We start from the raw sequence: 13,125 nt of genomic DNA on the forward strand, positions 1-13,125 counted from the left end.
CCGTTACCTTTATTTGTTTCATAATTATTTTATAATCTTAAGCTTTAGTGACATTTGACTCCATTTCACCAATCAAACGGAACCTCACAGCGGGGATCCAATCATTAAACCATTACCAAGAACACTAAGTAACAGTGGAAAGTTGTAGTTATCTGTTAGATCTGGAGCTTGAATGTTACTAGCGCTAACTTATTAGCAGGTAGCATTATCTTCTACTGTATTTACGTTTCCACATAGCTAAACACGCTGAAATTACTTCAATCGCCCCCTACACTGTGTATGGCCAGCAGTCACATTAAAGATAAGATTGTAAAAACTAGAACTTCACATGTTGCTGTGAAAATAGAAAAAAATGAATTATTTGACAAATCAGACTAATTTAGTGCATAGAAACATACTGACTGTAAAACTTGACATGACGTCAGGCAAGGCAGCACACATCTTCAATGATTACTTTCAAACTAGTAAAAATAACATTTATATTATGTTCTGTCATCTGTGTTCATAGAAATGTTCACATTTCAGCCGACAAGAATTCCACTTCTAACCAGAGAAAACATGTTGCAACAAATTGTTTATGATTTTTATGTTTTACACATGCACCCTCATATCAACTACACCTGTAGCCCAAGAACCATTCAAAAATGGCTACTAGTAAAATCAGAAGATACTCACACGTTACTCAATACTTGAGTAGTTTTTTCGCGGAATACTTACTTACTCTTACTCAAGTAATTATTTTGATGACTAACTTTACTTTTACTTCTATCAATCCATCCATTTTCTACCGCTTGCCCCTCTCGGGGTCGACTGCATTCGGGCAGAAGGCGGTGTACGCCCTGGACAAGTCACCACCTCATCGCAGGGTCAACACAGATAGACAGACAACATCCACATACTAGGGCCAATTTAGTGTTGCCAATCAACCTATCCCCAGGTGCATGTCTTTGGAAGTGGGAAGAAGCCGGAGTACCCAGAGAGAACCCACGCAGTCACGGGGGGAACATGCAAACTCCACACAGAAAGAACCCAAGCCCGGGGATCGAACCCAGGACCTTTGTATTGTGAGACACACGCACTAACCCCTGTGCATTGTACTTGAGTCATATAATTCTAAAGTAACGGTACTCTTACTTCAGTACAATTTTGGGTACTCTACCCACTTCTGCATATTGGTACCGAGTTGGCAGCGATTTTACACTATCCCAAGTTAGAATCTACAACATTGAGCCTACTACTAGCCTGAAGTATTTACAAGTTTACTTTAAGCCACAAAATGCCGTAATTGTTTGTGTGTTTGTGAAAAGTTGTTGTCTTACGTTTTGTTGTCTTCGTCTACTATACACTTGGTTCCAAAACCTGGCTTGTCGAGCAGAGCTTTCTGCAGTTCTTCCATTACTGGATCTCCAGTAGCATCATTGCTGCAAAAATGTGACCAGATGTCAGAATAACAATAGTAAGGTGTCTAAACAGAATAAAATGACAAGCTGATTTTATAGTGGATGTTGCCAGTGCAATGTCACAACTTTGCGCCTATCAATCATGATCTCTTTAAAGTAGGAATGTAGGATCTAAGTCATATTACAGTAAGCTGTAAGATGTTGTTATCAAGTGCTGCAGCTTTGGCAGCAGTAGCTCAAACTTTGGTGCACCCTTGAGCTAGGCACCAAATCCTCCCCAACCTCAGCTCATGGGCACAGTTAACGCTTGTGCTTCCCTTCACTGAGATTTCTTTATGCATGCTTGCATCTGCATTTCTGCATAAAATAATACAAGAAGTAGTAATAAAAATGTGCGCTTGCATCTCTACCTTAAATGGCGATTCGATATGAATGTAGATACATGAGTTATGATACGATTCACTAACAATGTTTTTTAAAACATAATTCAATGCGATCTGATTCGATGTGATTCAATGCAGAGGGAAGCTTTGCTTGCTTAAATGTATCATGTCAGGCCTAGGTTATGTGTTAATTTTTTAATAGATACAAACAAAACAGGCGGTTCCTGTATTAATTATGAAAAAATAGTAGAACTATGAATTTCAAGGCATTGCAATCCATTAACATTACGAAAAGAAGCCGTAAACAAAAAGTGCAAGATACAATTAAGTGCCACCACGTAAACTAAATAGCAGCTTTAGTGTAGAAGCTCAAAAACTTTTCAAAGTGCCATTCTGCTGGTTACTTTGCAGCGAGGTCTTTATCTTTCGCACAATGAAAAGTGTAATAGATGCTGTGATTACCTCGCAAAGTTGCGGCTAAGTTGGGGCTGGAAGTCTTTCAAATCAGTGTGCTTGTCTTGTCAGCTCTGCTACCATTAGCATCCCTAGCTCCCTCATCGCTCGCTTGAGTGTCTTCATGCCGTCACAACAGGTGGATGCTCATATTAGCCGCTACTTTATCGCTGCTTTCCATCCATCCATCCATCTTCTTCCGCTTATCCGAGGTCGGGTCGCGGGGGCAGCAGCCTAAGCAGGGAAGCCCAGACTTCCCTCTCCCCAGCCACTTCGTCCAGCTCCTCCCAGGGGATCCCGAGGCGTTCCCAGGCCAGCCGGGAGACTTAGTCTTCCCAACGTGTCCTGGGTCTTCCCCGTGGCCTCCTACCGGTCGGACGTGCCCTAAACACCTCCCTAGGGAGACGTTCGTGTGGCATCCTGACCAGATGCCCGAACCACCTCATCTGGCTCCTCTCGATGTGGAGGAGCAGCGGCTTTACTTTGAGCTCCTCCCGGATGACAGAGTTTCTCACCCTATCTCTAAGGGAGAGCCCCGCCACCCAGCGGAGGAAACTCATTGAGAGCTTTGCCTTCCGGCTCAGCTCCTTCTTCACCACAACGGATCGATACAGCGTCCGCATTACTGAAGAAGCCGCACCGATCCGCCTGTCGATCTCACGATCCACTCTTCCCTCACTCGTAAACAAGACTCCGAGGTACTTGAACTCCTCCACTTGGGGCAAGATCTCCTCCCCAACCCGGAGATGGCACTCCACACTTTTCCGGGCGAGAACCATGGACTCGGACTTGGAGGTGCTGATTGTCATCCCAGTCGCTTCACACTCGGCTGCGAACCGATCCAGTGAGAGCTGAAGATCTTGGCCTGATGAAGCCATTAGGACCACATCATCTGCAAAAAGCAGAGACCTAATCCTGCAGCCACCAAACCAGATACCCTCAACGCCCTGACTGCGCCTAGAAATTCTGTCCATAAAAGTTATGAACAGAATCGGTGACAAAGGACAGCCTTGGCGGAGTCCAACCCTCACTGGAAACGGGTCCGACTTACTGCCGGCAATGCGGACCAAGCTCTGACACTGATCATACAGGGAGCGAACCGCCACAATCAGACAGTCCGATACCCCATACTCTCTGAGCACTCCCCACAGGACTTCCCGGTCGAATGCCTTCTCCAAGTCCACAAAGCACATGTAGACTGGTTGGGCAAACTCCCATGCACCCTCAAGGACCCTGCCGAGTATATAGAGCTGGTCCAGAGTTCCACGACCAGGACGAAAACCACACTGTTCCTCCTGAATCCGAGGTTCGACTATCCGGCGTAGCCTCTTCTCCATTACACCTGAATAGGCCTTACCGGGAAGGCTGATCGCTGCTTTCCAAACATTACAAATACTTTTATCCAACTAACCATTCTTTTACAAAGTTTACCACACTTTAGATTTAATATTCGGTGGTGCATTGTTTGTTAAACTCTTTCGGTGCGGTCTGCCATGTTGTCATTTGCATACTCTTGTATTACGTCATCACAGACGTCTCGCAAGATTAAAACGGCCATATTTTGTAGGAGAGCTTCCATCAATCGATTCATGACTTTCCAACCTATCCATACTAGATGTAGATCGATCCAGAGGCTCAAATGATGTATTAATATCTCTAAAGTTAAGATGGGTTTTCGATTTTTACCTATTCATTTTCAGACCCCTAGTAATATAGTATTTGAGGTGCAGGGAAACAAGGCCAGGGGACCCGCTGATTCTGCATTAAGGTACATTTATTTTGGTGTTATAATCTTGGAGTAACTGGTCTGATATGTGTAAACTGTATTCACTTTGTTTATATTACAAATATTATGCCACCATAAATTTTGTATTCAAGTAAGGGACTATTCTCGGTTGTTCGCGGCAGTGATGTTGTTACCCCTAAAGAACCAATAAGAGCAATTGGCGCAAATTGAGTTAACATCTACCTTAAGAAAGTGTACTGTTCTCCATACATCCAGGGCTCAAGCTTCAGGGCAGGGTACTTCCCAAATGGCGGCACAATGAGACTGGCCAGCAGAGCGATCAGCACAAACACAGCAGGCAGGACAATCTGAGGTGCAGAAATACTTCACATCTGAGTGATTCAGGTCATATTGAGTGATTCAGATCAGGTTATAAAAAGAGAATACCTCATCCTCACCTGAGCAAAAAAGCCCCGGCGACTCCTGCGAGCATACAGCAACCGTTTGGTAAAGAGAGCTCTCAGCTGCTGCCAGATCAGCCAACATCCAGTCAGGGCTAACCCACCTTGGCCATCTCCACTTAGCATGTTCATCTCCAGTGGTTCTGAGTAGCAAACATGCAATTAATTGTGAGAACCACTTGCACAATGATTTGATATTGAACACTTATTGTATGTGTTGCTACATTTGAATTGCGGTGCCAGACAATTATGCATTTCACATTGTTGTTAACAAGACAAAAAGTGTTTAAGCATGCATGATAACATTGGTGTTTCTGAATAGATTCAACGTAGTGGGCTTTTTTTTTAATAAAACAAGCTGTAAAATGAGCCACTTACACTGTTCTGATGCCATCTCTATTCTGTCCACTGGGACATATGTAAATGTGTCCTGAATGTATTTTATATTTTCTATATTGTAAGGTAAAGTGGGTAAGGAATTGCAATTTATTTTGTTTACTAGAATTTGGAAAGTACCTTGCCTATGAAGCCTTTTCCTTGCTGGTAGCATTGAGGAAAATAAACAGTCAGAGGAAGCATTGAAATAGTAGATTGATTCTAAATACAACATGCTGTACAATACACGCACACACTCACACACACATACACACCTGTCTCCGGCACTTCAAAATGTTGACTCGGCTCAGATGGTTGTGACAGCTGAAGCGGGTCGGCATACAGCTCTGGTACAGCATTATCCAGCTTTGGTTCAGCATCATCCATCTCTGGTACAGCATTATCCAGCTCTGGTACAGCATTATCCAGCTCTGGTTGAGCATCATCCAGCTTTGGTTCAGCATCATCCAGCTTTGGTACAGCATCATCCAGCTCTGGTTCAGCAACATCCAGCTCTGATTCAGCAACATCCAGCTCTGGTTTGGTATCATCCAGCTTTGGTTCAGCATCATCTAGCTCTGGTTCAGCATCATCCAGCTTTGGTTCAGCATCAACATTAGTTTCCTCTGCCACTCGAAGAAAGATCTGGAAAATATTATATTCTCAGGGCATTGAATCGATCTCAACTGGACTGACTATTCAGATTCACATCCGAGCAGTCTTCAGCAATTCCTGTTAAAACTTAGGAAAAGATAAGTAATTAAATAACAAAATAGCAATTATTTGTATTGAAAAGTCACCTTTCTCTTAGAAAAATAAAGACCAATAAAATCACACAAAAAATGATTGTAAACATTTAGGTGAGTAAGCAGAGGGTAAATGAGTATGAGGATATTAAGTTAAATTTTAAAGATGAGGGGGGCTGAGTGGCTGAAAGCTCTGGACCCCATGGTGGAAAAATGAGATGAAGAGACAGTGCGATGGACGGATGATGACGATCTTTGAACTGCAGGGTATGCAAGATGGAGCAGGTCAGAAAGAGATGACAAGAAAAGGTTATGGATAGCCTTGAAAGTGAGGAGAATGATTTTAAATTGGATACGGTGTTTAATGGGGGAACCAGTGGAGTTGCCACAAAACAGGGTTGATGGAGTGCTAGATGGAGGGAAAGGAATCCAGGAGAGAGGTGACGAGGCTATGGACCAGGATGGTCTAGTACAGGGACGCCCACATTTGGCCCGTCGTGTTATTGTTTGGCCCGCCAAATATAATGAATATTCATACTGACCTCTTTCAAGCTGCACAATCATTGATAGCATGTCCGCAATGCTACACTGTAAAAATTTTAGTAGATTTTCACTCCGAAAACCTGGCAGCTCAGTCACCAGAATGTTAACATAAAAACAACAGTAGTACAGTTTTTCAATTTGCAGTAATTTGGTAAAATGCTGGTGACTGAGCTGCCAGTCGGAAAATCTATTTTATTTCAAGACAATGCCAAGCCACGTCTTACAACAGCGTGGCTTCATAGTAAAAGAGTGCGGGTACTAGAGTGGCCTGCCTTTAGTCCAGATCTGTTTCCCATTGAAAATATGTGGCGCATTATGAAGCGTAAAATACGACAACTGAGACCCTGGACTGTTGAACAACTTAAGCTGTACATCAGGCAAGAATGGGAAAGAATTCCACCTGATAAGCTTCACAAATTGGTCTCCTCAGTTCCCAAACGTTTACTGAGTGTTAAAAGGAAAAGCCAAAAATGCCCCTGTGCCAACTCTTTTGCAATGTGTTGTTATTACATTCTAATAAAGTTATTGTGACCAAAATGATAACGGATATCAATATTATCGTGGTATTGTTGAATGTGCTCAAAAAGTAGTTATACACACGAGACACTTTCAACCAAGTTGTATTTTTTAATAACTAAAATAAATACACACAATATACTTTCCTGGCAGAGGAAATCAAATATTGTTCTGGCGGGATCTACGATGTCCTTCCTCAGTGTAGCTGAGTGCCGCTACGTACTCTTCTGTGCAACAGACCATGTTTTACTGGCGTGCTTCATTTTTACAAGCTTCAGGGTGTATGTAAGGTTGGTGTTTAGTGAGCATGTGCGTGATCAATCTATATGCTTGAATAATGCAATATTTTTTGTGAATAATCACATAAATTAAGTGGTTTTATTTTTAAATCCCTAGTTTCTGTGTCTTTTTTGTGTTTTTTAATGAAATTACCCATTCATTAGTGGACTTAATCTGACTAAAAACACTTACTTCTTCCAAGGTGCTGTCACACAAGCCGTAGCTGAGGATTCTGAGTTCATCCAGCTTCTGATCCAGTTCAGACAGAAAGACAGCCATGGTGCCATCCTTGGCTGCTTCCTGGGGTATTTTCACCACTGCCTCACGACCTGATTCATTCACCAGGCTTGCACCAGGAATGTAGTTCTTCACTAAAGAGAGCAGTGCAGCCACATCTACCAGAAAACAGATAAAGGTAATCAGATCTTTGCTTCATTTTTAATATTTTGCCACACTATTTAAATTTACACAAAACGCTCACATGTGGTGTAGCCGTCACTCAGCAGCTCAGTGTCTCCACTAATGGACATGCTGTCCTGAAACACAACGAGATTCACTGCAAGACTTCACTTTAAATAATTGAAACTAATACATTATTTTTCACAGGCAGAATTTTAGATAGCTCCTGTATCGTTGTACCTAAGATCATGTGTATTACGGCAGCTTAAACCTTTAATTGTGGCTGCCAATATTGGTACTGGTGGGTGCAGAGGCTTAGCACCAAATTCTGTCCTACCATGCACAAGACTTGTAAAGGTCACCCATCCCACCCTAAACCCAAACTTCGCAATGCCACAGTGGATTAACTTATCTAAAATATATATAGAAAACCTTCCTGAATAATTATATTTTGTTAAAAAAATAAAATAAACTGTCAAGTTTCCCTTCATAAAGTAGAGATGGGCTGATGCACATATGATTATTGTTATCAGTGAATACAATTCATTATTATGTTTCTATTATTGTTAGTGCAACTCTTGGGGGTTAAGTCTTTCAAAACTAGAGACCTCTAACTTTATAGTGACCTCTAACTTCAATCGGGGGATTTAGGAAATTAGATGCAAACTTGAAACTTGTACATAACTTTCACCTCTGCTGCCACAAAAATATGTTATTATATTGTTTAATATATTTTACCTTTCTTGTATCACTTTAATTCTTGTTCCAAAATGAATGCTTGAAGGTGAGCTTTGATGATGTTATGAGTGAAGTGTTTGAAATTTGATGGAGGGTGTAGGTATCTTAGATATTCCTAATATGATTAAAGCAACCTCATTATTAAATTTCCATAGTAACATTTATGATGTAATTTTTTATAACTTAATTTAATTTAAATGACAGAAAAAAGTATTCAGACATTACAAAAGTAGACGGTACAACACCCTCACTTACCCCCCCACCTCTATGCCCCTGGGTGGGTGTGCTGGGATTCAGTTGTTCCTTCTTGACCACGGTCAGATAGTAGCCAGATCCCAGTTTAGATTTTAAAAAGAGGGGTGTGCCACAGCAGCATAGCTTTCCATATGAGATGATAGCGATCCGATCACCAAGTAGCTCTGCCTCATCCATGTAGTGAGTAGACAGGATGATGGTTCGATCTGATGGAAAATAAAACGAAAAAACATAGCAGTTTTGTTAAGTTTGTTGTTGGCTAAACACTGTAAGCACTTAATCTGCAAGAAAACAAAAGACAAATAATTATTAATACATTATCTAAATGTAAATGTAAAGAAAGTTCTGTGATACGTGTCAAAAAGAATACAACACTGTCATTTTCTGCCACCTCAACCCAGTTCACCTTTGCGATATTTGAGCAGCAGGTCCCAGATCCCTCTGCGGGCGTACGGGTCAACCCCTGCTGTAGGTTCATCCAAAACAACCACTTTGGAGCCTCCAACAAATGCAATTGCCACAGACAGCTTCCTCTGCATGCCACCTAGTAGGAAGAGGGGAATGTTTCACTTTGCACCAGGAAGTCATTTTTTTCTGAGGGCTATCATATTTAATATCTATATCACCTACTCACCAGAGAGATTTTTGGTCTGTTCATGTCTTTTGTGCAGCAGACCAACATCCTCGAGCATTGGGTCCATCTCTGCTTTCACCTCTTCTTCGGACAAACCTTTTAAACGTCCATAAAACCACACATGCTCCTCCACTGTTAGACTGTAGAAAGAAGATTTAATATTTAAATCAATAATTATTACAATAACTTATACAAACACTACAAACTATATACACTACACACCAAGACTATTCAGTTGGTGGCCCGGAGCAAAATCTGGCCTGGGAATGACATATTACCGGCCCCTCGAGTTCAATTCCGAACTTGGGAGACAGTTTTGCAGACAGGAGCAGACCCAACAAAGCAACCAAGAGAGCCGACTCCACCCTCGGCCGCCCACCAACTCTCGGCCAGTGTCCAGTCCGCATGGATGAGCGAGGATGCGTCCAAGGAGACCGAGGTGATGTGATTTATGTAACTAAGGTGTTGCTGTAGCTTGTTTACTTCAGATACAGTCAGTAATTATTTGTGCAACTTCTTCAGTTATGCTAGTAGTGTTCCTCAAGGTACCATTTTAGGTCATCATTTTTCATCAGTTGTGCTGGTGGCTCACGAGTTCAGTTAAAAAAACTAATTCTTAAAAACATTAGAGTGCTGTCATAGAGATTATCTTTAAATAGCTTTTTCGCAAAAGGTCCTTAAAAACAAAAGAATGCTCCTGTAAATCTGATAAAATAAATAGACAAAAATCAAACGTGTACTGGTTTTCCACAACAAAAAAACTAGGACTAATAGTGAAGTAAAAAGTCCTCTTTCTCGTAATGTGGCCCTCAAAACAATTTAGTTGAATATACCTGGTATACACAATCATATACAACAGCTATGGTGTAGAACTGTACAGCATCATTTTGACTGGTATCTAACAATAGAGATGCTTTAATGATATGGTTTATATATGTGCAAACCATAGTGATACAAATTGACACTTGGAAAATATTGTCTTTTAAAATACTTATTTTTCTCCTACATACTGACTCTCATTCGATTTTGCAGGTGTACCAAATACAGTACTATAACTCTTACCTGTCAAATAGGACATTGTGTTGCGGACACACGCCTAGGGTCCTTCGAATAATTTCCATGTCATAGCGAATGTCCATACCATTGATGTACACTGTCCCCGAGGTGGGTGGGAACAAACCAGTCAGGACAGACCTGAAATATATCAAACACAAAATTATTAAGGGGAAATACGAATAAGGGATGGCGTTTTAGCATATATTTAGTGTGGCTGCTGGATGCAAATAATACATTAATATAGTATTTCTAAAATTGTGGGGTGAAATATAATAAGGGGGTAATTGTACTTTAGGCTGCAAGGAACATTTTTGGCTTAAGAGCCTCCCACCTGCTAGTTGGCGTAGCAAATGTCAGTGAACCCCTCATGATCCGACCAAAACATCTGGTGTTTTACTTGCTATAATTAGCTTATAAATAGACATAACTTTTTTCCAAACATTGGAATGAATAAAGTGAGTGTGAGGAGAGTGCTAAGGGAAAAAAGCTGCTGATATTGATTGAATTAAAAATATAATCAAAACATGACCCAGTGTGTAGCAGACTTGGCGAAGCAGTTCTAGCGTATCACTGTTAGTCTGAACCATACTGAAGCAGAGTGAGTTGATAACACCAGTCGTGGATGTAAAAATAATATCCTAATGGCGGATATTCTTTAATGAAAATATGGAAAAGCTGCGGATGGTGGGTTAGACAAAGAAGCAGCTAGGAGACACCATGAAAGTCTAGACTCCAAACGGACTGCTGTACATTATTACATTACTTTATACAACTACTGTAGTTGTTTGTAGTACATTTTATTGTAAGGTCTTTGATAAAATATTTCTTAACTAGTTATTTTCTCCTCTCCTGATCTGCCACAAACGTATCCACATTTCCTCATAGGTCCCCTTTAAGATTTGGCTTATGTAAGTCACAATGTTCTGATAAAGTCATACTTATATAACAAAAAAAGTAATATCGTCATATAGTCAAACCACCTGCTCAGTGGCCTTGTAGTTAGAGTGTCTGCCCTGAGATCGGAAGGTCGTGATTCCAAACCCCGGCCGAGTCATACAAAAGACTATAAAAATGGGACCCATTACCTCCCTGCGTGGCACTCAGCATCAAGGGTTGGAATTGGGGGTTGAATCACCAAAATGATTCCCGAGCGCGGTTGATCTACGTTCCCATCCTCACCTATGGTCATGAGCTTTGGGTTATGACCGAAAGGACAAGATCACGGGTACAAGCAGCCGGAATTAGTTTCTTCCGCCGGGTGGCGGGGCTCTCCCTTAGAGATAGGGTGAGAAGCTCTGCCATCCGGGGGGAGCTCAAAGTAAAGCCGCTGCTCCTCCGCATCGAGAGGAGCCAGATGAGGTGGTTCGGGCATCTGGTCAGGATGCCACCCGAACGCTTCCCTAGGGAGGTGTTTAGGGCACGTCCGACCGGTAGGAGGCCACGGGGAAGACCCAGGACACGTTGGGTAGACTATGTCTCCCGGCTGGCCTGGGAACGTCACGGGATCCCCCGGGAAGAGCTGGACGAAGTGGCTGGGGAGAGGAAAGTCTGGAATTCCCTGCTTAGGCTGCTGCCCCCGCGACCCAATCTCAGATAAGCGGAAGAAGATGGATGGATGGACTTCAATCTCTTCTGGCAACGAGACATGCTGCACACCTGGTTATAGGTGGAGTGAGACGACTGACAGATAACCTCCTCCATGCTCTGAGGCATCAGAATAGGCCTGGACCAGATCCTGTGCTGTCACAGAGAAGAAAGGGGAGCGGAACGCCTCTTCCACTGCCACCTAGGAACCCAGCAAAGAACTCAGCCACAGCACCAACAGAATCAGAACACAGAATTCTGAGGTAGCAACTCCTCTATCATTATCACCTTTATCATGGCCCTCACCACAAACCTGGATCCCATCTGCTTCATCTACAACCTCCAGAGATGCTTCACTGTCTTTCTCCTCTCCACCGTCACCCATGAGACTTCCGACCATCTTGAAAGCTTGGTGAAATTAGGGATAAAAAATGATCCTTACTCCGGACATTGCACGATCAAGGGTTCTGTTATCAAAACATTTTTTCGCCCCTCCTCCTCCTCAGCCTATTTAATTAACCAAAGCTGCTCCAGCTTGGCCCCCGCCAGTATCAATCAATCAATCAAAGTTTATTTATATAGTCCTTAATCACAAGTGCCTCAAAGGACAACGACATCCTCGGCTCAGATCCCACATCAGGGCATGAAAAACTCAACCCAATGGGCAAATGTTCACTTCCAGCAGAACTAATTTCTATATCAAAGTGCAATAAGTTTGCAATATTCTTTAATGATAAAGTTCAAGGGGGTAAAATTAAATGCAATAGTTCCTGGGAAAACAAATAGATACTCTGCAGCCAGCTAGTCAACTAGAGCTGGCACATTTCACTCCTATCACTGACAAAACGGTTGAGGAAATCATCCACAGTCTGAGTCCATCATCATACTGCCTTAAAGAGTTACCTACTAGATTTCTAAAATCTGTGCTGAGCAGTTTGTTACCACAATTCGCTCATCTAGTTACCATCTCACTTCAGACTGGAACATTTCCAAAAGCCCTAAAAACTGCTGTTTTAAGCCCCTCCTAAAGAAGCGTAGTCTTGATGCCACAGTACTGAAGAACTATCGGCCCACATCAAACCTTCCATCTTTGGGCAAAATCCTACAAAAAGTTGCAAAATCCTACAAAAAGTTGTATATCAACAGCTTAGTGACTTTCTCCTGTATAAAACAATGTGTTTGATACTTTCCAATCAGGCTTTAGACCCCACCACAGCACTAAAACCGTTCTGATCAAGGTGACAAATGGTATACGGCTGAACACAGACAGGAAAGTCTTGGTTTTGCTGGACCTGAGCGCTGCCTTTGACACAGTTGACCATACTATCCTAATACAGAGGTTGGAAAACTGGGTAGGAATATCTGGTTCTGTTCTTAACTGGTTCAAGTCCTGTCTCGATCACAGGAAATACTTTGTTGAAATTGGTAACTATATCTGACCAAATAACTACGACCTGTGGGGTTCCTCAGGTTGGGGCGGTATAGCTCGGTTGGTAGAGCGGCCGTGCCAGCAACTTGGGTGTTGCAGGTTCGATCCCCGCTTCCGCCATCCTAGTCACTGCCGTTGTGTCCTTGGG

General features: G+C 42.3%; 1 protein-coding gene across 6 annotated transcripts in view; it reads right to left on the minus strand.

The window, feature by feature from the left end:
- LOC133635351 (phospholipid-transporting ATPase ABCA1-like) overlaps positions 1-13,125 on the minus strand; it is a 79,977-nt gene that overhangs the window by 34,077 nt on the left and 32,775 nt on the right. For all 6 annotated transcript variants that reach the window (XM_062028476.1, XM_062028474.1, XM_062028473.1 and 3 more), the window contains 10 exons: positions 9,971-10,102; positions 8,909-9,048; positions 8,681-8,818; positions 8,275-8,480; positions 7,364-7,418; positions 7,075-7,277; positions 5,074-5,443; positions 4,421-4,566; positions 4,206-4,330; positions 1,320-1,421 (listed from right to left, as the gene is read on the minus strand). In XM_062028476.1, the coding sequence (XP_061884460.1) occupies positions 1,320-1,421; positions 4,206-4,330; positions 4,421-4,566; positions 5,074-5,443; positions 7,075-7,277; positions 7,364-7,418; positions 8,275-8,480; positions 8,681-8,818; positions 8,909-9,048; positions 9,971-10,102 (1,617 nt within the window). The remainder of the gene's footprint in view (positions 1-1,319; positions 1,422-4,205; positions 4,331-4,420; positions 4,567-5,073; positions 5,444-7,074; positions 7,278-7,363; positions 7,419-8,274; positions 8,481-8,680; positions 8,819-8,908; positions 9,049-9,970; positions 10,103-13,125) is intronic.

The sequence above is a fragment of the Entelurus aequoreus genome, linkage group LG19 (assembly GCF_033978785.1).
Source record: "Entelurus aequoreus isolate RoL-2023_Sb linkage group LG19, RoL_Eaeq_v1.1, whole genome shotgun sequence".
NCBI classification, from domain to species: Eukaryota; Metazoa; Chordata; class Actinopteri; order Syngnathiformes; family Syngnathidae; genus Entelurus; species Entelurus aequoreus.